Source organism: Neophocaena asiaeorientalis, unplaced genomic scaffold (assembly GCF_003031525.2).
Source record: "Neophocaena asiaeorientalis asiaeorientalis breed wild unplaced genomic scaffold, Neophocaena_asiaeorientalis_V1.1 scaffold190, whole genome shotgun sequence".
NCBI classification, from domain to species: Eukaryota; Metazoa; Chordata; class Mammalia; order Artiodactyla; family Phocoenidae; genus Neophocaena; species Neophocaena asiaeorientalis.
Genome location: NW_020175017.1, coordinates 8,161,631 through 8,186,497, shown reverse-complemented (window position 1 = coordinate 8,186,497; position 24,867 = coordinate 8,161,631). Strand labels below are relative to the sequence as shown.

At 36.5% G+C, this 24,867-nt stretch overlaps 2 protein-coding genes across 2 annotated transcripts in view; both read right to left on the bottom strand.

The window, feature by feature from the left end:
* The window catches only part of BAZ1A (bromodomain adjacent to zinc finger domain 1A), a 92,878-nt gene extending 92,436 nt beyond the window's left edge, over positions 1-442 (bottom strand). Inside the window, exon 1 of the mRNA XM_024762045.1 lies at positions 181-442. The gene's annotated coding sequence lies outside the window, so the exon portion shown is untranslated. The remainder of the gene's footprint in view (positions 1-180) is intronic.
* On the bottom strand, positions 185-1,924 carry LOC112411135 (uncharacterized). Its single transcript, XM_024762046.1, has one exon. It carries the CDS (start codon positions 828-830, stop codon positions 219-221), a length of 612 nt encoding a protein of 203 aa, XP_024617814.1. The 5' UTR covers positions 831-1,924; the 3' UTR covers positions 185-218.
* Positions 1,925-24,867: the final 22,943 nt, after the last annotated feature.

Genomic DNA, 24,867 nt, shown 5'->3' with positions numbered 1-24,867 from the left:
CTCCCCCAGCCCCTGCGGCCGCGGGGCTCAGAACGTGCTCTGCGCGTAGCCGGCCGGCCCGACGCCGCTAGGGAGCTCGCTGCGGGCGGACCCCGGCGCCGCTCCGCTTTGTTCCCCCGCTCGCCTACACTTCTCTGCCGGCGCCGGCCGGCTCCCGAGCGACCACACCAAGCCCCTCACCTGCAAGCACGCCGGCTGCCACTTCTCCACCGTCTCAACTACAAAGGCGGCGAGGGGAGACTCTGTCCCCCCGGGGGGTCGCTTCTCGCCGGCCCCTCCGCGCCGCCGGCCGCCGCTTCTCCCGCTGCCACGGCCTGGCTCCTCGCGGGGGATCGCGTCCCACCGCCACTTCCCCGCCTCTCGGAGCTCCTGGGAAGTTTCTGATCTACTTTCGGCTCAGAAGGAGGAAGAGCTGTTGGGAGGAGCTTTTCACTTCTCGCTTCTACCTTTTTATTGGCTACTCGATGACTTTTACAGCCTGTCACTGATACAGGAAGAGACGGCGGAGAGCCTGGGAGAGCTACATTATTAATTAATGGAGCAACCCCTTGTGAAGAATCAGAAGCATCCTCCATGTTTGCGATTATCAGCCCAAAGATCTGGGGAGAGAGCTGGGGTTTCAAACAAATAGCTAACAAAGTAAAGCCTTCCTCTTCAAGTCTGACACCAGCGCTTGGTTCCACAATGGGAAAAGGATTCCAATTAAGATTTAACTTGTATTTTAAGGATGGGAAGAGAGATGAGGAATAAGAAGTGAACAGTATTTTGAAATTTTCTTCTTCAGAATTAGAATTCACCTGTCTAAAAAAATACTTTGCTTGTATAAACATTCATCTTGAAAATACCTTTCTTGACACCGTGGTCTTTAATACTTAGGACAATTCAGTCAAAGTCTTAGCGGAGGAAAAGACCAAGAAAGTATACGTCAGAAAATGTCATCATGCCTATAGGACCCTCTCATATTTAAAACTAAAAACCACACCTTTAAAAAGTAATATTTAGAATACGCCGCTGAATATATTATGCAAGGGATCAGTATTTAATTCAATCACTCAGAATTTTAAAGATTATGAATTTACTAGTGAAATTTCCCCTAAAACAACTTTCCCATATCTATGATTTCCATTTGTTGAACTAATTTTAATGCATATAATACATGTGACTTTTGAAGTAAAAAATATTCGAAACTACACATAACTCCAAATGTTTGCCAGCTTTGTATTAAATGGTCATTTTTGCTACTGCCCTTGACATTTGCTTATTTGCAGATTAACCTGTAAGAATGGGTCTAAAAGACAATAAGTTTGAAGAAGTCCTTCAACAAAGGATGTAACTAATTACTAATACTATGAAATGATCTCAGTTGTAAAAGCAATGTGGGATCATCTTTGTATCTTCAAATTAAGTACATATGTACATTGGAGCAGAAAATGTAAGGAATCTATCCAAATCTCAAGAATTATTATTTTTAAACTTCTTTTAAGATACTTCTATGGTGGCTAGCAAAATAAACTTTTGTGATTCAAAAATCATTAAGAAAATTAATGCACCTTAGTGTACAGATACAAAAGTCAAAGAGGCTTTGAAATGCTCTGAGTAGCAAGTATATTCCTTAGCCTGGATAAGCTCTTCAGAAAATTATGCATGCAAAGATTTGGTGTTTTAAACTGGCCTCCAACTAGTACACTGAGTGACAATATAGAATTCCCTTCATAGAAAGTAATTTCCCAGGTGAAAAACTTAGAGCCTACAAAAAATGGGGACAAGGAGAATGGATAATTTTCAACTGATATTGAAGCATCACTCTCACAATTCAAAATCCCACCTTAACTGTTAAGCTAAAAATAGATGAAATTTTATCTGATTATATAGTATTTATCTTTCTTAGATCTCACTATTTGCTAAGCTGCTAAAATAATCTTGTTAAAATCACCATCAAAAATAGTAATGTTGATTTTACTTTTATTAAATACAAATTTTTAAACAACTGGATTCTTGTTTTTATACTAGCCTAAAATGGAAATTTTATTCTACTTCAAAATACTATCATCTCAATTTCCCTACTACATACTCAAATTTCAATACCATCATAACTTGGTTCTCTGAGTTACATACATAGGATTTATTTTAATTTATGATATTTAATCAATATTATACATAGTTATTTCAGAATGTGTTTAGTACATTATAAATAATATATTAAAAGGTTTGGTTTTTATATGTTTATAATGTTTGATCAAATTGATAGCATACCTAAGCTACCTCAAAGTAACACTTCTCTTAAAGTTATCCTACATGTTTACTGCTAAAAACTTACCTAATATATTAGTTATTTCATATTTTGGTATCATGATCACCTCCTTGCTTTACTACTACTTCTAGACTTTTGAGAGTGAAAAGCTCATTGCTGTATTCAGAAAGTAAAGGATACTGTCATAAAATAGGACTTTGTGTAAAAAAAAATTGGAAATATTGTAAAGGAAACTATGAAAGTTAGGGTATCACAAAAAAGAAAAAGAGAAACAATTTGAAATTTTAATAATTTAATTCAGTTAAACATTTGTCCTCCATTTATGTACCAAGACACTGTACTAGCTCATGTGAGGGATACAATATAAATGTATCCTGGCCTCAAAAAACGTACACTCTTGTAGGTAAGAGATGATGTAAAGACAAATAAACAATACAAGGATTGTATGAGTCCTAATGATCATGAGTAATATAATGCAAAAAAAGAAGTAGAAAAGATTAAAAGAAAATGTACAATAAAAGGGGGACCCAGGGTCAGTCCTAAATGAAGTCATCCACAGGGCATGATTTGAAGGGCAACATAAAGCTCATGTTCTAGCATATCCTCCCCAGTCTCAAGATGCAACCCTCCACCCTCTGTCACCTCTCTGGGTGAAGACACCAGTAGTCCCCACTTAAATGTAAAATGTAAATATACTAGTTAGGGCATATATCAATCTAATATCATCAAGACCTAGTTTAATATTTGAGAAGGTATACTGCTTTGGATAGGTAAAGATAAAACAAGACTATGAAATATATATATTTGTAAAAGCTTGAGCTAGTATACTTTTCCTGTCTTCTATTGACTGATTAAGAAAGGCTTTACTTAGGTGGTTTGGTGAGACAGTAATTACTTAGAACTGAAAGAAACTTTTGGTAACTCTTCATTCTCTCATTTTGCAGCTGAGGAAATGGAAGCTCAGGAACTGAAATCTAGGCCTCCTGACTCCTTGTCTAGTCTCTTTAGACCACACTGCTCTTTCTGTAGATTTGATAATATCTAATTTTCTTGTGTACCCTACTTGCACTGTATCTGTAAATGAGCTAAAATACTATTACAAATCCCTCCTGAACTGCTAAAATGTGTATGGGGATAAGATATATTACTCATGATCAGAAATAATCATTTTTGAGAATTATCCAGAAAGGCAATAGGAGTAATACAAATCTTAAATTTGTCCAACTGAAGAGCTGACAAATCCTATCTCCATGCTTCAGTTAACACATCTAACAAATATAAACACTTCATGTCCCTTACCTCTAAGTAGCAGTTTAGCATTTAGAGTATAGCTGAGAAAGATGTCTTATAAATATATACAAGGAATATCTTCAACTTTGTAACTCCTTTCCTTAGTATCTTTACCTGACACCTGTCTCAACTCTTCTATGATCTTTTTTTAATGTCTTTCTAATTCATGGCATTTTGCCTATAAAAGATTTATATATATTGTTCTTTAGAAGCAATGAATATCTGAAACCATTGGCCTAGTATTAGGATAGTGGTGCTAGACCTTAGCTGCCCATTGAAATTGCCAGAGGGGTTTTTGAAAGATACTGATGCTTGGGTCATACCCTAGACTAATTAAAACAATTTCTGGGGTAGGGACCCAGGCGTCTGGGGTTTAAAAATCTACTCAGATGATTCTAATGTACTGCCAAGGCTGAGAACTACTATGCTTAGAGGAGATTGGATTGTTAATGCTGAAGTAGTAGTGTTGGCAAATTTGGAATTCATTTTTTATTCAACCATTTGTGATGAAAGTCATGAATTATGGGATGGTAGGAGGGGTTGAAAGAATGTCTATGGCCATCATCATTATCACAGTAATAGTTTACATTAAATGAATGCTTCCAGCTTGTCAAGCATTGTGCTAAGGGCTTTAAATGAATCATCTCATGCAATTCTTACAACAAAGTACTATTTATCACTTCCGTTTTACAGATTAAGCCATTGAGGCTCAGAGAGGTTAATTAAGTAGTTTGCCTAAGGTCATACAGCCCAGAAGCAGAAAAGCCAAAATTATCAACTCTGGAGTCCAAGCTCCTTACTATTGTACTACTGTATATTTCCATTGGACTGATTTGCTAATCTAGCTCAGATACAAATTGAAACAGAGAACTTGAGCCAATGCACTAAACAGTTTAGAACTTGTAATGATCAAGAATGTTTGTTAGAGGAAACCATGGAGAATTTAAAAAATTATCTTAGAGTGGGGAAAGCCTAAGCACCATAACACAAAGCCCAGAATCCATAAAGATAATTCTATAAAATAAAAATTTCTGCATGACAAAAGCTACCACAAAGTTGGAAGATGAATATCAAACTTGGAAAATAATTATTTGCAACTCACTGACAAAGGGATAATTTTCCTAATATATAATTTCCTATTTCCCTGTCGTCTACGAATAAATCACAATAACCTAAGAGATACAGAAAAAAATATAGAAGTGGCTTTTAAAACATAAAAAATTCTCAGCCTCACTCATAATAAGAGAAAAGCAAATTAAAACTACACTGAGATGACATTTTTCATCCTTCAGATTTGCAAAGATCACCATCATATGTTGATAAGTCTGGAGAAACAGGCACAACCTCTATAAAGGGCAAATTGGTGATATTTATCCAAAATTACAAATGTACATAAAAGTTCCATCACTAGGAAGATATCCCACAAGTATATTTGAATATAAGCCTCTTTAGGGACTTCCCTGGTGGTGCAGTGGTTAAGAACCCTCCTGCCAGTGCAGGGGACACGAGTTCGAGCCCTGGTCCGGGAAGATCCCACATGCCGCGGAGCAACTAAGCCTAAGCGCCACAACTACTGAACCTGCTAGAGCCTGTGAGCCACGAGTACTGAAGCCCGCGCGCCTAGAGCCGGTGCTCTGCAACAAGAGAAGCCACTCACAATGAGAAGCCCGCGCACAGAAACGAAAAGTAGCCTGCGCGCCACAACAAAGACCCAACGCAGCCAAAAATAAATTTTAAAAAAACCCCACAAAAACTTTAGTTTGGCTTTGTTAGGAATAGCATAATGTTAAAATTAATGGAAATGTCCATGATTAAACAAAATTATGATGTGTTCATACAATGGAATGGTATGCAGACATAAGAAAGAATGAGAAAGTTTTAAAAAGTTCATTAAAATATGTATGGGGGGCTTAATGTATATACATATTTGCTTGATACATAAAATGGACCTGGAAAGATATATTGGAAAATAACACATTGGTTGCCTCTGGAGAAAGAGTTGCTAGGGGACAGGGATCAAAGGAAGACTTCTCACTTCGTAGAAAGATGAATAAAAATTTATAAAATACAGAGATTAGATGCTAAAGCGGCAGGTCAGGACAGATAGCTGATGTAATAAAGTCCTCCATGCAACAATTGGAAATAAGTTTAGAACTGCAAATAAAAAGTAAAAATGTCTGTTAAATATTTTACAGGGCCTAGCATGGTGCTTTTCCCATGACAGGAGTTCAATACAAATTTGTTGGATGGATGAACTGTTAGATGGATATATAAAATACAAACTTAATTTGATTATAGTAAAAGAAGCAGAGTCATATGGGTGACTGCTTTCATCTTAACCTAGAAATAGAATTTAGATTACACATTTCCAAGAAACTCCCTCTAGACTGTTTATGTTAATTATTAGCTATATACCAATTTACAGAACAAGTCATACTATATTCACCCAAATAGATTTAGTATTATTTTTTAAAATAAGACATATAAGGAACAAGCAGAAGGTTTTAAAATTTGAAGTACAGGGTTCTTTTTCTTATTTTTATCAACTGCAAAACTAATTTTTAAGTTTTAATCTGGTAAAATAGCTACCAGATAAAAGTTGCACTAATATTTACCATCTCATTTACTAATTTCTGTTAATACTGAGTATAAAATACTGGAATATACTACTTTGTTCCTCTTTTTCTTTAATGTTCAGGCTATAACCTATTATCAGATATTATTTTAAATATTACTATATAATTTTTTAAATCCTTTTAAAAAGATTTACTACCATGCCTGGAACACAGTAGGCACTCAAAACCTATTACAGAAAACTACTAAGTTCTTTCCTTTTTCTTATAGTATTTAAATAAATATTATTTATAATATTTATAATTAGGACCATGTCTTTTTTTACCAGTTAGCTCAAGTGGTTGAAGCATGGTTATTCATGGTATACTGCAAGTGTGACACCGATAACTAGCCCCATATTGTAATGCATACATGGACTACCTGGCAATTATGGATGAAGAAACAGAATTAAGACAGTTAAAATTCAGAAACCAGTTCTGAACATATTACCGCTAATTTCTAATCTAAGAGTTCCTGGTGAAACACGTGCTAATGCTACAGGCACGATAAGATAAAGTATTTAGGTTTTCTCCCTTTTACCTCTGTTGCCATCATCATACCTAGAACCCAGGAGTCACGCTACTATCCTATTTTCTCTAGTCTAAATGTTTAGGTCAAAACACCCATCTTTGGGTGTATCTTGGCACTGTGTCTTGACAACTGAAATTTATCTTTTTCAGCTGAAAAAGCTTTTTTAGCTACGAGTAAACTCTTTCTCAGTAACTTTTTAGCATCTAGAAACCACATACCTGGCATCTAGGAACTGGTTTACCTACCAGAACAAGCATCTTGCCTATTTCAAGTACAAAACCCAATTCCCCAGTACTAAACATCTCTCTTTTTACCATTTCAAACTTCCCTCTTAAAATAAAGACCTCACTCTCGGTCCGGTGTGGTAGGCGGAATAATAGCCCCCAAAGATGTCCACAGCCTAATCCCCAGAGCCTGTGAATAGTTATCATACACGGCAAAAGAAACTTTCTGATGTGATTAAGGTTAAGGACCCTGAGATGGGGCAAGCTGCCTGGATTATCCAGGTGGGCCCAGTTTAATCACTTGAGTGCTCAAATGTAGAGAACCTTTTCTGGGTGTGGTCAGAAATAGATGGGAGGACTGAATAAAGGTTAGAGGGATATGATGTTGCTGGTTTGGAATGGAGAAAGGGGGCCACAAACCAGAGAATGTGGTGGTCTCTAGAAGCTGGAAGAGGCAAGGGAACGGATTCTCTCCTAGAAGCCTCCAGAAAGGAACATGAACCTGCCTACACCTTTATTTTTGCCCAGTGAGACCTGTGTTGGACTTCTGACCAGCCACTAAGTTTCTGGTGATTTGTTAAAGTAGCAATATAAAATGAATACATCCAGCATGAAAATATTCTTAATTCTCAACTGATTTTCATAGCAATGAAAATCATAATGAATGATATCTTTGAACTTTAATGAAAGATTTAGATTTTTCAACTGAGGTTATTAGCTACTCCTATTTCTAGAGTTTTCTGTCATGATTCATCCAACTGCTACTTCTCCAAATTGCAAAAAATTCATCTAGTCATTTCATAATGCATCTTCACCTTAACCATATACAACCATAACATATATAGAGTCAGAATTAGCATGTATACAGTAAGAGGATGATTATAAACAGAAAAAGACTTTTTTCCCTCGTTAGTTTCTATCTCCTCAGACCTCCAAAGGGATCTTGCTCCATCAATCTTCCTTCTATCCAATATCAGGCTTTCCTTCACCATTGAGATCTCTGCCCTTAGGCTGTAATCTAGTGCAAGTTTCTTTCATGGGGTGGGGGGGGGAGGATTAAGTACATCTTTCTTTATCTTCAGCACTATTTCTCTTCTCTTCTCAACCAACATTTAAAAAAGGAAACGTATGCTCCTTTTTTCTACTTTTTTATTTCTTAACCCTCTGTAGCCTCCCCATCCTCCCCTAAAGCTGCTTTTGATTCTTGAATCCCTAATTGCCAAATCCAATAGACTCTAACGAAGGAAGAGTACACCTTATTCATTCTGCTCCTTGACATCCTCTCCTACCTTGGCCTTTGTGGCACACTCTCCCCTGGTTTTCCTCCTACCCCTCTGAACTGCCCCGAGTCTCTTTGGCATCACCTCTTCCTCCTCAGCCTATTCCCCTAAACCCTGGCGTTTCCCAGCTTTCTTCCATCCTTTCTCGTCTCCCGTCACTCCTCAGGGAAATCTGTTCTAAACCAATATCTCCTCCTGACTACATTAACTGCCCCTATTCTCACTGGAATATGAGCTCTTCTAGGGTCTTCTTGTTTCCTTGGGGACTCTACCATAGTTTCTTGAAGATATTTTGAGATGAGGAATGAGTCATCAAACTGACATTTTATAAAGATTAAACTGGGTGTGGTATGTAAGACTGACTGTATTGGGTAGAACCTGGAGGCAGGGAAACAATTGAGAAGACACAGGAAAAGTACAAGTATGGAATGACAACAGCCTGAATTATTGCCAGGCTGAATTAAAGCCAGGGGAAATATTTCAGTGGACGTATTTAGTGACAGAACTTGATGACACATTAAAGAAAGGAGAGGAAAAGTCAGAGATGACTCAAAAATTTCAGATCTAGGAGACTAGAAAGGTAATAACATTAACAAAATTGGGGTAATCGGGTATAGAAATAGGTTTGGGAGGAAGATGAAGCATTGCATTTTAGATATGGAATAGCAAAGCAGTTGGAAGACTGGGCTCTGAAATCAAAAGAGAAATCAGGATTGAGGCTATAGATTAGGGAACTGTTTCCAGAAATATGATTTTAAAAGCTACTAAAGTTGATGGGTATACAGTAAATAGTTAATACTTGCTAAATGAATAAACCTCTTGATATTCTTTCCTCTACTCAAGTGCTCAGCTCAAGTAGCAGGATGCTCTAGACACTCACCAGCACTCCTATTCCCACCATGAGTAACCCCCAGCATTTGCTTTCTGTTGCCTCTTCCTGATTGATCACTGGAAGGTACTACAAAATGTGCTCTCTAATCTTAGAGCCTCACAGACACATCTTAGGGCCGCACAGACACGCTAACCTCCTTTAAAGTCATCTCACGTTGACAATCTATTGAACACCCTACAACTGTTTTCTAAACCTCTTTTCATTTTTCTCAAGCCTCTCACCTGATCTTCCTTTCTTAGCCACACCTTGACTCCTAATTTATTTACAAAATCTGGGCCATTCAGATTGAGAACAACTTCTGTTCTCAGCCCAAATTTCCTTTTCACCCCACCTTCTTTTCCTTCCCTATTGTCTTCTCCTTTCCAAGGCTACAGCTGTGCCTTTGATCATATTTCTTTCAACCTCTAGGTTCTTATTCCATGACTTCTTTCTCTTGTATCTCCCCATTTCAGTTGCTCCTTTTTTTTTTTTTTTTTTTTTTTGCCTACTAACAAATTCAAGCCCACCTTATCCTTAAAAAACCTTTTTTCCTTCACTTTGATTTCCTCAGAGCTACCATCTTATTCCTCCTTTTTGGTGTTACTAAGTAATATAAACTTTACCACTATATGTCATCTTGATAGTGGTTTGGATTCTTGCTGGAGCAGTTTTACTTATGTGAGCATGTCCTGTATGTTTGTGTCATAGTCTCCAAAATGTAAGTTTCAGTAGGGCAGAAATCGTGATAAATTAATCATAAAATATTTTTAGTTATGACTAATCAAGAAATAGTTGTGATGCTGACTTCTGAGAAACAATAAATAATATAATACTACTTTGCCTTTATCTGTTTCCAAGGAGTTAAAATTGTAAATGCACTTAGAGTTGTCATATGATGGTTATCTCTTGGTCATAAGTCGGTATTTTTCTGATGTCTATAACAATAGCAATTATACTCATTTAAGGCTGTAAGCAAGAGCCTTGGGCAATCCCTACGGCAACAAATACAGAAGTTAGCACAAGAAGTGGGCAGTCAAGTTTTAAACCTAGTAGGCACCTTGAGAACACAAATTTTTTTCCACTATTAATTTAGATACAATTAATCTTACTTCACAGAAGTTATTTATGTTTTAGAACTTTCTAGCAGGAAAGTTGACAGTGCCTTCCCCTCTGTATGCTACACATACACCTACGTTTCTCCTTCTATCATAAAAAGCTACCTTTTCGCCCTGGTCCACTATAGCTGCCTTCCTAATTGTTGATGAAGTTAGAGAAAATGCCAGAATGTATTGCTAAGTATTTGGGATTTAAGAGCTGAAGAATGAGCTATGTAAAAACTAATTAATTTGTATAACCAACTTTTAGAAAAAGTTATTTTTATAATTTTACAACAATAAAATATGTATTTTATGTTATCTCAACAAAATTAAGGCCCCACAGCTAGAAAACCTCTGAAAAATATCTAAAGGTATTATGATCTATAATAAAGCAAGTTTATTCCTTATAATTAAGTATAAAATTCAATTAAAAATCATTTAGAGAGCAACTGCTAGGTATAAAGCACTTTGCCAAGCACTGAGCTTAATATTTAAGTATAATATAAGAAAGTCATAATGCATATATACACTAATATGTATAAAATAGATAACTAATAAGAACCTGCTGTATAAAAAATAAATAAAATAAAATTCAAAAAAAGGAAGTCATAATGGCTCAGATTAAAGGTCTATGTTACAAATATGTATAGGAGAACTACACTCTATATTATTATTCTTGTCTTAGAGATAATAAAGCTGAGGTATAGCAGGGTAAAGAAATCATCCAAGACCCCATAGTGTGCAAGTGGAAGGAAGAGCTGGGATTCGAATTCAGATTGATTAGCCATCAAAGTCTATATATTCAACAAATACTTCTGAGTGCCTTTTTATATGTTAGATACTGTTCTGGAGACGGCTACATCAGGGAAGAAGACAGAGGAAGATCCCTGCATTCTTGGTGTTTACATTTGTTAACTGACAACACCTCTGTCTTCTCCCCTGCCACCCATCTACACAAGTAAAGACGAATTTACTTTCCCAAGATCAACCCTTCCACCGAAGTTGTTGATTTTATAACCTTTATCGCAAGTCTCCTTTGAAACCTGGCTTAATTATTGTCTCTTCCACTGGGTCCATTCAACTACATTAAATACACAGGTCTCGTCTTGAAAAATGACTCTACTTGTCCCTATTTCCATTCCTTTTTCTCGCTCCACACCATACCCCATATTCCACAGCGCTCTTCTAACCATCTGCTACCTCATTTTCCTTTGAAAGGTTGTTTACAGTCCTCATGCCTCTCAGTTTGTCTACAACATTTAACCATTCTGACCACTCCTGAAAAGTCCTTTCTTGATTGATGAGAAGTGACCTTATCCCGGCTTTAAAAGAATTGTATTTCTACATCCATAAGAGTATCTTTTTATTTTATTTTATTTTTTTACATCTTTATTGGAGCATAATTGCTTTACAATGGTGTGTTAGTTTCTGCTTTATAACAAAGTGAATCAGTTATACACATACATATGTTCCCATATCTCTTCCTTCTTGCGTCTCCCTCCCTCTCACCTTCCCTATCCCACCCCACTAGGTGGTCACAAAGCACCGAGCTGATCTCCCTGTGCTATGCGGCTGCTTCCCACTAGCTATCTATTTTACGTTTGGTAGTGTGTATATGTCCATGCCACTCTCTCACTTTGTCACACATAAGCGTATCTTTAAGAAAGGAACAGGACCATCTCCTGTGAATACTGCCATCACAGTAAGATGTTGGATAAGTCAGAAAATTGGCTAACTTTTTTCTTGAAATCAACTAGAGGAATTTTTCTTTTCACATTTTTTTAACATCTTTATTGGAGTATAATTGCTTTACAATGGTATGTTAGTTTCTGCTTTATAACAAAGTGAATCAGCTATATGCATACATATATCCCCATATCTCTTCCCTATTGTGTCTTCCTCCCACCCTCCTTATCCCACCCCTCTAGGTGGTCACAAAGCACCGAGCTGATCTCCCTGTCCTTTCACATTTTTAAGAGCTTTCTAATACAAACAAGAAGATACAAATTCATATTTATTGTATCATGTATTTCATTGGAAAGTAGAGATAACTACAAGCTAGTATAAAAGTCAGATTTCATTTCTACCACTCAGAAGGTGACTCAGACCGCTTCTGACTCAAGATACACACTCAGAACCAGATACAAGAATTTAAGAAGCATGGATTTGGAGTCATTTAATGGTAGGACAAAAAGTTCCACATAAATCAAGTGTATTCCAGCCCAGAAATACCAACAGTTTAATGCCTCTAAATCATTAAGAAAAGATAAAATTATATTCAACATACTATTCAAGAGTCTGAGCGTGTATATACTATACATACCATATATATGTATATATACTATATATACACACACACTTTTTAAAAAATCCTTTCTATTGTGAATTACATGGAACAACGCACAAAATAAATACACAGCTCAATGAATTATCACACACACACACACACACACACACACACACTACCCAGGTAAAGAAAGAGAATATAGACTGTACTCCAATGTTTATGAGATTCATCTATGTTGTGACACATAGCTGTAGTTTATTCATTTTCATTACTATGTGGCATTCTAGCATATGTATTCACCACAATTTATCCATTCTTCTGTTGATGAATATTAGTTTGCAGTTTTTGCCTATGAATATTCTTGTGCATGTCTCTTGGACATGTGAATGTATAGATAAGGGTGAAATTGTTGGTTCATAGGATATGCATATTTTTATCTTTAATAGATAGTCAAACTCTCCCAAAGTGGTCATACAAATTGGCACTCTCACCAGCAGCATTATATAAGTTCTAGTAACTGCATATCCTCACTCATATTTAGTATTGTCTCTCTTTTTAGCCATTCCGGTGAGTATGTGGTAATACCTCACTGTAGCTTAAATTTGCATTTTCCTGACTGCTAATGAGGTTATCTTTTTATATGTTTATTGGCCATTTCGATTTTTCTTTGGTAATACCCTTTTTACATTTTAAAAGATTTTTATATTAGGTGGTAATAAACAGAGTAAATTTTGTTAGGTGGAACAGGGACAAAAAACAGCCATTAAAGTGCTTTAATTTTACTACTGATCTCTCTGAGCAAGGCAAGAAAGGACCAAAAGCTGCTCTGTACAACAAAGGAGAGTCATTGTTTCCATTGACTGAGCTTGAGGCCAGCAAATACAGAGAAAATATTATTTTCTCAACAGGCTTTAGAGAAATTTAACTATGTTTCAAAGCTTCGTTTGTAAGTTTTGTGGAGTCTAAAAGAACAAGGAGGCTGGAGCCATAGGGATACTACTCTATCATATCCCCTTGTAGGCCTGAGGAGAGAGAAGGCATTAGCTTAAAGAATGGACTTCAACCAGTTTCTAGTGGCTTTCAGTAGCAGCAGAGAGTCTCATAACCAGAAAGAATATTTTCAAGAGAGAGCATAAGCCTGACTGGTCCTTCCCCATAGGATAAAAGTGAAGCTGCAGTGGAAGCTGGGATGGGAGGAACAGCTAACCACGGGGTGATCATATATGGGAAACTCACAAATACAGAAGTTTCATTTCCCCTACACGTCAGATTATTGAAGCTTTTGGTAAATTCTGCTCTATCAGATGAGAAGAATCCCTTATTTGCCAGGTATCCCTATAATAGTTAATGCTAATTAATTATGCTAGAGAAGCAATAGGCTGTTGTAGAAAGCAAATGCCTTGGTAAGACTGGGGTTTTAAATTTCCATTTGGCACCTAAAGCCTTGGGAAATGAAGTTTCCTCATCTATAAAGTGTAGAGGTAGATTCCAGGCTCATAAATGTTTCTATGCAAATTCAATCAAAACTTTGAGGCATACATACATTATAATCAATAATATTTAATCTATTATGGAAAATAGAATGCTATGGAAAGCTTTATTATTATTCATTTTATAAAGTTAGCATAACCTGGGAACAAAATCTGAGGCACATAGCACACACACGCAAAGAAAACCACAGATTAATACCGTTTATGAAAACCGATGCAAAAAAATCCCAAATAAAATATTTGCAAACAAATTCAGCAGTATATTAACAGAATAACACACACTAACCATGAGGGCTTATTTTGAGAAAGAATAGATTGTTCAACATTAGGAGATCAATAAATTAATTTCAATACATTAATGGATCAAAAGAGTAAAATCCAAGAGTGTTTTGAGAGAGAACAAAAGAGAACCTGATCAAATTCAATGTCTATTCCTGGTTTGTAAACAAACAAAAGTGTAAATGAAGACACAATAAGGCTTATACTTTATACAACAAATTTCAAACAACATTAAAACTTTAGTTACATTTCCACCAAAATCAAGAACAATAAAAAACCCCCACTATTGTTGTTATTCTTCATATCTGTTCAGGAAGCTAGCTAATAAATAAGACAAGAAAAATAAATAAGAGGTATAAGTCTTAAAAAAAGAGAGAGAAATTTATCACTATGTGTAGATGATCTAATTGTCCAGAAGACGAAGTGTCAGCTAAAAGACTATTACTACTAACAAGAGAGGTTCAGAGAGATATTTGGTTACAAGAAAATTTTCCTGTATAGTAGCAATAACATTTGGAAAATATAAGGGAACTGAGGGTGAAGGTACATGGAATCTCTCTGGCATTTTTTTAAACAACTTCCTGTGACTCTACCATAATTTCAAAATAAAAAGTTTAAGATGTTACACAGCCCACAAGTGGAAGCTAAGAAAATGAACTTCTAGAGTCTGTGGTATACCAGACGCTTACTGGACTCACCTAGGATGTTTTTCCAGTGAAAAATGGGACTTAAAAACAAACACACTGAGATAGATAGACCACCCTTTCTACATAGCAGCAAAATCAAAGTGGTCAATGTTTTTATTTGTCCTCCTACCAAGAGAGGAACTACTCATGCCTTATCTCTGCAACCTGAGATATGTCTTTTCTACTTTTAGGGTTTCATGTTCATTTTAACCTGATTTTACCTTTTAAAAAATGGTGGGCAAAAAGAAAAAAAAAAATGTTGGGCAGGCACCCAGTTTAACATGACCTGGGCTCAGCCCCCTCTATAAATTGTCCTAGTGTCCTCCCCTCAAAGTTATAGCTGTGGGCTTCCCTGGTGGCGCAGTGGTGGAGAGTCCACCTGCCGATGCAGGGGACACAGGTTCGTGCCCCGGTCCGGGAAGATCCCACATGCCGTGGAGTGGCTGGGCCCGTGAACCATGGCTGCGGAGCCTGTGTGTCCGGAGCCTGTGCTCCGCAATGGGAGAGGCCACAACAGTGAGAGGCCCGCAGACCGCAAGAAAAGAAAAAAAAAAATAGTTACAGCTGCACTCACACGTTTCACCTCTATTCTTATGCTGTTTCTGTTCTTCCTCAGAGTTCCTGTAGGCCCCCTGATCTAACTCACTAAGAACACCTGCTCTGATGCCTCTATGCTACAGCAACAGCAAAACTTTACTTTTCTAGGAAGGTCCTTGGGTCCCATGGTAGCTCAATGCTACTCACTTTAAAAGTAAGATTCTTTGGGACTTGCCCTCTGTAGAGTATTTATTTAGTCTCTGACTCTCCCAGGATTTAGCTTCCCAACAAAAAGCATATTCTCTCTATTCTAACAAAGTAGGAGGTTTTGTTTTAGCCTGAATATTGCTTCTCTGTATTTTCAGGCTTACAAATCATCTATTAGTAGCATAACTTGCTATGCATGTCCTCAAGGACAGCCTAAAATTTTGCTGTAATTTAGCTGTAACTCTGTTCTTCTAATAATGGGGTTTCTCAACTACGTAGGCTCCTGTATCTTCTGGCGTCTACTCCTACTGTATGCTTGGACCTTGGGAAGTATATTCAAATGTTAAGATTCCCAAGAGTCAATCAGCACAGAAGGTTCTCTGCAACTTGCACTTCTCTGTTTTTTGCATTATCTGTGTACAGTTTAAAGCCTGAAGCAAAGTAGCAGGCCTAATAAAAAGCAAATTTTGAACTGTAGTGTTTTTGTTTGCCTTTTAATTTTATAAACACATTCCAAAGCTGTTGCAACCAGTCTGTTCAAGAACAAAAGCTCATTAGTATGTCTCAACAGTCAGAGAAAACATAAATTGCAATAAGTAGGCCTAAAATTTCCAAAATAATCAGGACCTAGGAAAGTTCTTACATAACTTTAATTGGCCCGAAGAAAAACTACTATTGCGTTCAAATTTTGTACGTCAGATATACTTGCATAGCCCAAGCCCTCGTTTTGCAAGTACAGATTAAGAAAATGTATTAGACTAAGCACTATCTTCTCAAGGAAGCACTTGCTGTACCTCTGCCCCAAACATCCATAATTCTCCTGTGGCGCTTACTCCCCTGCAGGCCTCCTATGACACATTGTATCCATTTGTTTATATGCCAGTCATCCTGGGATAGGGGTGGGCAGGGACCCTGCCTTCCTCCTCTAAAACAAGACCTGCTATACTGTAGTCCCTTATTTAATGTATCCTGAAGGAAGGAATACAAATGAATGAATGCTATGAAAAATCTGGACTGTATTTTTGCATCTCTATTGTACGAATTTATAGAGAATTTGAAATAGTTTTTCCTTTCTTGAATTATGAACAAGGTTGAAATAGATTCACGTTAAAGGTGGGATGGAAAGAACACCAATGGAAGCCAAGAGATTTAGTCTCTTCCATTAACTCTATTCACCAAACTTCTGGTGGTGGGTTAACAAATCTATCAAATAAGAGGTTTAAATCAGATGCTTGTCACAGAACTAGCTGATTCATTGATTTTGTGAGGCCCCTCATTATTCCATAGTACAAAAATGTAGCTTTGTGCTTTAGAGAAATTGGTGTTATTAACAGAGTGATTGTTATTAATTATAGGAAGGTATTTTGTCTTTTCACATGACATTGTCCTTGTGCATTAGTAGAATAGCACTTTTGTAGATACCCCTGTTATAGCACTTGTCACTGTAAGAGCTTATGGAAAAACCTGAACGAACTTTTTGGCCAACCCAATATAATTATTTGCCTCCTTGATGGTTTCCCTCATTAGACAGCTAGTTCTTCAAGGAGAGGCGCCAGTGCAGCTATATCTTATGCATCCTTGTATTACCCCCTCCAGCACATGTCTGATGCACAGTGGGCCTCTACAAATATTTCTTGAAGAATGAATTAGTTTTAAATATCTTAGGTCCACCTTGAACTAGTGCAAGCATAAGGTTTCACATATTTCTAAAGGAGCTCTATTTTTGAATTTAGGAGCATTCATGGTTATTTTAAACTCCTTTGTATTTCTCTGTGGCTTGTGCCGTTATTGTTATTTAAATTTCACTTTAAATATGTAAGAGAGCTTATTAACCAAGAACTGATTCATATATCAAGTGGGTAGAGCACAGAATTTAATTACCTATTAACTGTTTGTCAGAGGGGTTGTGAATTTTAATATCTGCAAAGGCTTTTACCATGCTGGGATAAAAGACAATCAAGACTAATGCATCATTAGCAACAGGGCAACCACAATCTACATGCACCAGTTTGAAAGTACATCTAAAATACCATTTCAAATTTTGTAAGAAGACATGTAAATGTGCCACATCACAGCTACCACACAAAAAAGAAATAATTTAGATTTGTACTAATGCTTTTTATAGTCAATGACTTCTGGGTAAAATATTTTATCTTTGTTAATGGAACTTAATGTTCAGCTTCATTTTAGGAGAGTTTTTGTTTTGATTTATTGCTGCGGTGGTTGTTAACACAATTAGCCCCCAAATTACTTTATCTCTAAAGTATGCCAATATTTCATGGTAAAACCACTGCATTGTCCCTTAATTCCCATGATCCAATCCATGAAAATACTTCTTTTCTTTTAAAAATCACTCAAATCAAATTTAATTTTCCTACTTATCACCGTGATCACCGTCCAAACGCAAACCAATCATCTCTGGCCTAAAATAGTTCCATGCCTTCTTACTCTACCTGTAGTTATTCTTCCTTCTCTCTAGCAGCTCTCCATGCTACAGATTTTTTTCTTTCTAAATAAGACCTAATCATGTCACTTTCAACTCTACAACCTTCAGTGTCTTCCCATTGTCCTTAAAGCCCACACTCCTTAGCACAGCCTTTGAAATCCTGGTCATTCTGGTCCCTCACCTACTCCAGGTTCCTATTCCAATCACTGCTCAGGCTCCCTTCTTTGCCAAACTCACCTTCTTTCATTCCCTGGTACTCCTGATCTTTCCTGGTGCTGCTTTCTCTGCCGGGAATATTTTTCCCACTGTTTTTTGCTAGTTACTTGTACTCATCCTTCAGAGCTCATCCGTCTCTTCCTCATGGAAGCCTAGCATGACTTCCTTAACTAAATTAAATCTGTTTTCTATAATTTCTCAAAGCACCATGTGTGTCTCTTCATTACCACAAGGACAGTTTTACATTTATTTGAGTGATTATTTGATCCTTCTGCTTCTCCCACGAGACTGTATACTCCATGAGGCACCATTTGTTCACCATTAGAGTCCCAGCTCCTAAACAGTGTCTGGCACATAGATGCTCAATAAATATTTGTTAATTCTATTCTATTAATGTTTCCTCTAGATTAACCACTGCACTAAAGTAATAAATAAAGATTTTGAAAAGCAGAATCCTAAAAAATGAAACCACTTTCCAGAAATAATTTTATTAGTTTAATTATTAAATCTGATAATACAGAATTACATGAGATCAGAAGATTTATGTTATAAAACTTTTCACCAGCAATAATATTTTTACTGGCACATATCAATGTCACCCTCTCCTTTGAACTGTTACTATGAAATAATCATAAAAATAACATGATATTTATTGAATGCTTACTATGTACAGGCACTGTGTTAAGTGCTATATATGTATTATCTCATTTAATCTTCATAATACCCTCGGCATAGGTATTATTAAACCCATTTTACTCATGAGAAAATTAAGGCTCAGAGAAGTTAAGTTGACTTGCTCAGTCAGACAGCTACTAAGTGGTAGAGGCTGTATAGCCAATAGTCAGCCCAGATCTGTCTGACTCCTGATTCCTTTCCCCATCATTTCTTAAACACGAACATCAGTATACTAAGAGATACTAGGACATCATAGGCTATGTGAGACCAGCTCTGACTTTGAGACTCAGTTGCAGCACTGACAAGCTATTTGATCTTAGACGAATTATATAACCACCTCACTCCCACCCCCAACCCTCAGCTTCTATGAGTATAAAATGGAAATAATAGCATCTATCATGCAGGGTTGCTGTAACAGTTAGGTATACTACTACACTGTATATAACGTGCCTGACATATGATAGTCAATAAATCACTTTTTATTATTGCCTTATATGGTGTCTTTATTTTTTTTCAAGTAACTTGTATTTGGCAACATTGTGTTTTAGATTGTCCAGGATAGTCCTCATTCCTATGATTCAGAAGCACAGTCACCAAAGATATATTTGCCAGAGCATGTGTCCTAGTTTTTTGGTTTAGAAAATAGGATCGTTATACTCAAATATCATTTAGTCTAGTGCTATGCCTATAAAAGATACCTAATAAATCCATGTTAAATAACTGAATGATTATTGTACAGCAAATGTTTGAAGAATTCACAGGTAAACAGAAAAATCTACTTAAAGTGGATCAGAAAGAATAAGCAGAGTTCACAAATTACCTCTGAGTTTTATCTCTGATTTATTCAGTTCTGAAAATATAGATCCACTTTCGTTTTTACAATTTGATGCAATAATGAAAAAGCAACATCACTGTCTTCACATTTAAGTCTATATTACTGATTAGTCATAAAGTTCGGATTCACCATTCATACGAGCAAAATAAATGAGCAAATATAATGTTAAAATGATGCACAATATTTAATCATGCTCATGGGAAAATACAAAAAAATTTTATTTAACTGAAAGAAATACATATGATTCAAATTGTTTACAAAAGTGCTGAAAGTTAATTGAACTATCTGGATGATGATAAACATATACAGGAACTCTCCAAAGTAATTACTGAAAACAACTCTGCTTTCAAAGCTATGTAATTTTTTCCCCCAATTTCTCCCTCAGGGAGAAAGCCAAATTAGGTACTACAGTTTAAAACCAGATTCATGAGGTCTACAACTGATATATACACTATGTATGAAATTTAAAATTATAACTCAGTTTATATCAATCAGCAGTATTGATTTAAAACCTATAATTAGTGCTAATGTAAAGTGCCAATCGTTTTCTTATTTTATTGACTTGCTAAGTAGGGAAAAATTTCACACACACAAAAGTTAAATTCTATAGCAAATTCATTTTGAGTGTCTAACACTTCCAAAGTTTTATCCACCCTGATTTAATACTGATATGAATTAACATATTATACACGTTTTAAATTAGAAATTTATAATGCTATATTTAAACCTGTGTACTTTTATAAATGGTAGTATTGTAGAAAACCACGATTATGATTTTAATCTCATAATTATTATTTATTTTATATTTATAATGTAATGAATAATTATTAATTGCCATTACATTCCTATGAATATGACCACATTTTATTCCTATTTTATAAAAGATTAATATAAGAATGCATATAGGATATCTACTAGTAACAAGGCCAGGAAAAAGATGAGTTTCTACTATGTGATTTTGGCATCAGCTTCCTAATTCTTACTTCAAATCTGGATGTTAAAAAAATTATTCCCACATGGAAGACACAACTAAAGCTAAGCAATAGCCCCATAATAAAGAACTATTTTATATTTAAACAATACATCCTTTCCAAATGTAAGTACTTGTCAATTAATTTGGTTAGGAAAAAGACCACTTTTGGAGATAAGCTAATTAATCTGTCTCCCAGGTGGGATTTGAAAGCCATAGGGAGAGGCCTTTCTCAAACCTCTTCCCAAGGCAGCTGTCAGCCACTGACGTGTTAGCTTGAATCACTTTATCAGTTACCAACCCAAGTAAGACTTGCAGGAAACAGGAGCTCAGTGCGGAAAGGGAAAGAAAGGGACAGCTGCCGGGCTAGTGAATCTGCAGTGGAGACAGTAGGCAGTTTGGGGAGCAGTCCTTGGAAGAATGGAGAATGTGGAAAGATGCCACAGAAAAGGAGATAAAGGATTCATGGAGAAAAACTTCACCTAGTTCACAATTTTTCAAATAAGCTGGAGTATTTAGACAGTTGATTCCAAGCCGTATTCAAAATAGTCAAACTGTAAATACTAGATGCAGTTACAGATAACGAAAGTTCTAAACAGCTAAGAAATACTTAAATAATTACCGTTTTTTGGTGTTGGAAAGTTATAGGCTGAATTTCATGTTGCTGTGAATGTATTCTATTTATTCAACTGTTTTTTTCCTTCTAGCAGTTAAAAACCAGTAACTTACAGGAAAACAGTAGTATAATCTCAACATTCTATTAAAGCCGCCCATAATCAGTCGCTGAGCCAATACTGAAGTGGTAAGGTGATTTACTGTCAGTTACAGTGACGTAAAGATATACATGTGTTTTTAATCTCTTTTATTAGAAAAGATGAGATTACTCAACCCTTAAGTTATTGCAGAAAAACATATTCTTACTCTTTCTCAGTTATTCTTTGTACCCAGTTCTGATATATAGGCTATAATCAGGTGTTGAGTTCAAAATCTGAAAACGTAATATAGATAAAGTATTTGGGGGAGGGTATATGTCCATATTTTTGTCTGTTTCAGATATGTGCAGGGATGCCAAAGACAGAAAAGAAAGCCTATATTCAATAGGCCCTCTGGGCACTACTGAGCCCAAGAAGCTCTCCTCAAAGAATAGAGCAGAGGACCTAGAAAAGGATCATCCCCCCCACCCTTCTTTTTTTCATATTTCCCTGAAGGAAATCAAAGTGTTTTATTAAAACAAAACGAAACAAAAAACCAAAAACCACCACCACAGACACACAATAAGGATGGAATTAACAAGAGATGAAATTGCTTAGTCAGCAGCTTCCAAGCATCATTTCAAATCTGAGTCTTCGATATCCCCCTGACAACTTGAAGGCAGGCAGGAAGGTAGGCTTTACCCACTAGTGTAGCAAAGAACAACAGCATATAAGAGAGCAGTTTGTATGGTGCTTCCTCACTTATGCCCTGAAGTCTGGCAGGCTGGGGTTTGAATTCTAACTCTGGCACTTTAACAGCTGTGACTAAGCAATGTGTGTCAGTGTTTATTTCCTGATCCTGTGCCTATTTCCTGATCAGTAATGGAAGTTAGTGCCTTCCTCAGAGGGTTGTTCTGAGGATCAAATAAAATAGGCACCTGGCATGGAGTAAATATTAGCTCTTCAGGCATCATAATTAGCTCTCTCCCCTACCACTATTCTGAAGTTGGAAAAGGCAGATTTTGAGGCAGATCATAAAATATGTTACGACTGGCTTGTTGATAAATATTTGTTGAGCCAAGTCTGCCTTTAGCATTCTAACTGTATGCCCAAGATACTGAAGATGTTAAATTTCTGTCTTGATAATAAATATTCTTTCTTTATCTTTCACCCGCAGATTCTCTTCAGGAGTTTGTGGGAAGAAACGCTTCAAAGAAGAAATAGGTCTACTGCTTGAGGGAAATGATATGATTTTAGTAGCTGAAAAAAAGAGAGTTGAGCTGCTTGATTACTATATTGCTTCCATCTTCTAAGCAAAAAGAAATATTTTCAAGCTGGAAAAAAATCAAACTACTACTTGGAAACAGGTCTCCAGCCCCTTCAAGATAAAACTCTGAGCATTATCCACACCCCTAGGACAAGCTTTAAAAATCTGCAAATCCGTAATATCAGTATCAGAAATTCAGAACTTTAAGGCCAGCTACACACAGAACTTCATGCACCCCATCCAATCTACTTCATTCACACAAGAGTGTGTATTGGTTGGGGACATACATATCGCCACCTTCAGATGGAAAGTAAACTCCTTGATTATTCAAGTTTGTCCAAGTTCAGCACACTGTGGTACTTCATTCATGTATGTTAAGTGAACAAACCTAAAGGCAGACTAGAAGCTCACAATATGTCAAGAAATAACAAGAATTAGCCATTCCAACAGAGTTCAAGACTCCAGGACTCCTGAGAATTACACATTTAGATGCTGGAAAAATTTGGCCATTGATTTCAGTGTCAGTGTTAGTAATCTCTGAGAAATAGTGTTTTAATAACGGATAGCGGTGAGCAGGTTTCTGGAAAGCTGTAGACTGGTTACTTTTCAAATGTTCAATAGTATATATTTCAATAATTATGCAACGTAAAGCTTGATTCTGATAGCCTGCAACATGGAAGTACATAGTGATTATTAGAAGCCAAAATGTATTCTCTCAGAATGTCATTCAAAATGAATCCCCTTTCCTCTTTTGCTGAAGTTACTGGGTTGGTGTATCCGGGGACTTCTATAGACTGCCTTCGCTAATCACCATGGGTGAACAGTAAGAGGAGCTGACCGCTATGAGAGCCATTCATGAGTATGGAATTTTAACTGTACAAGGAAATAAAATCTCTCAAATCAAACCTGGAACTAGTAGGCAGGGATCAAATTATATCAGGTTCATGAACAGGAATTTTTAAGGCCGTAGTACAGAAACACAGGCAGGAATCAATCTATGGCTGCTTATTAGAAATGGCAGACAAGTCAGAAACCTTTACTGGGTGTCAGAACAGAAAGATGAAGAGGTGGTTATCAGGAAGCAAGAGTCGTTTATCAAGGAAACCAAAGAAATGGTGAGGGGAAAAGGCAAGCCAGGTAGGCATAACAACTAAGTTCTGGGGATACAAGTTACATGGATAATGCTTTTGGATCACAGTTTTTTTTCCTAATGACACCGCATCAGATGATAAAGGCATCCTTCCTGGTTTTTAAGTAACGAGGACCATAACAATGGCAAGCGGTAATTCTAGAGCACTGTTTCTCATCTCTGGCTGCAATTAGGGGTTTTAAAAAATACCAGTGCCAAGGGTCCCAACCCTAGACCAATTAAATCAATCTCTAGGGGTACAGTCCAACCTTCAGTATTTTTTAAAAGCTCCCCCAGGTGAATTTAATGTGCAGTGAAGGTTGTGAATTACTATCCTGCAGGGAAATCTCTATTGTACACTGCTCTCAAACTTTAAGGTGTATACAAATCACTTGGGGAATCTTGTTAAAATGCAGATTTTGAATTAGTAAGTCTGGGTTAGGGCCTGAGATTCAGAATTTATAACAAGTTCCCAAACTATATTAAGTGGGGTTGGTCCATAGGCCATACTTAGAGTAATAAGGCCTAGGACAATGCTATAGGCCTCTAGTTCTAGCCCTTTTCTGTTGAAAATTTTATATTGGATTAAGATCTATAGGCATGGTTATCAAATATTATGATCATACAAAAAAGAGAGATAGGGCTTCCCTGGTGGCGCAGTGGTTGGGAACCCGCCTGCCAATGCAGGGGACACGGGTTCAAGCCCTGGTCCGGGAAGATCCCACATGCCGCGGAGCAATTGCAGCCAAAAATATAGAAATAAAAAAAATAATAAATTAAAAAAAAAAAAAGAGAGATAGCAAAACAGTATCTCAGAATTAAGATTCAAAAATACTTTCACAAGCTGAAGTAAACAAGATGAAATTTATTCCTTAACAGGGACCATCTCAAATCTATCCTATAAGCTAAGACAATTCTGAAAGAAAAAAAGATATTAAAATATATTATAAAGCAATAATAATTTCACATTGTGGCAATGGCTTATGAATAGACA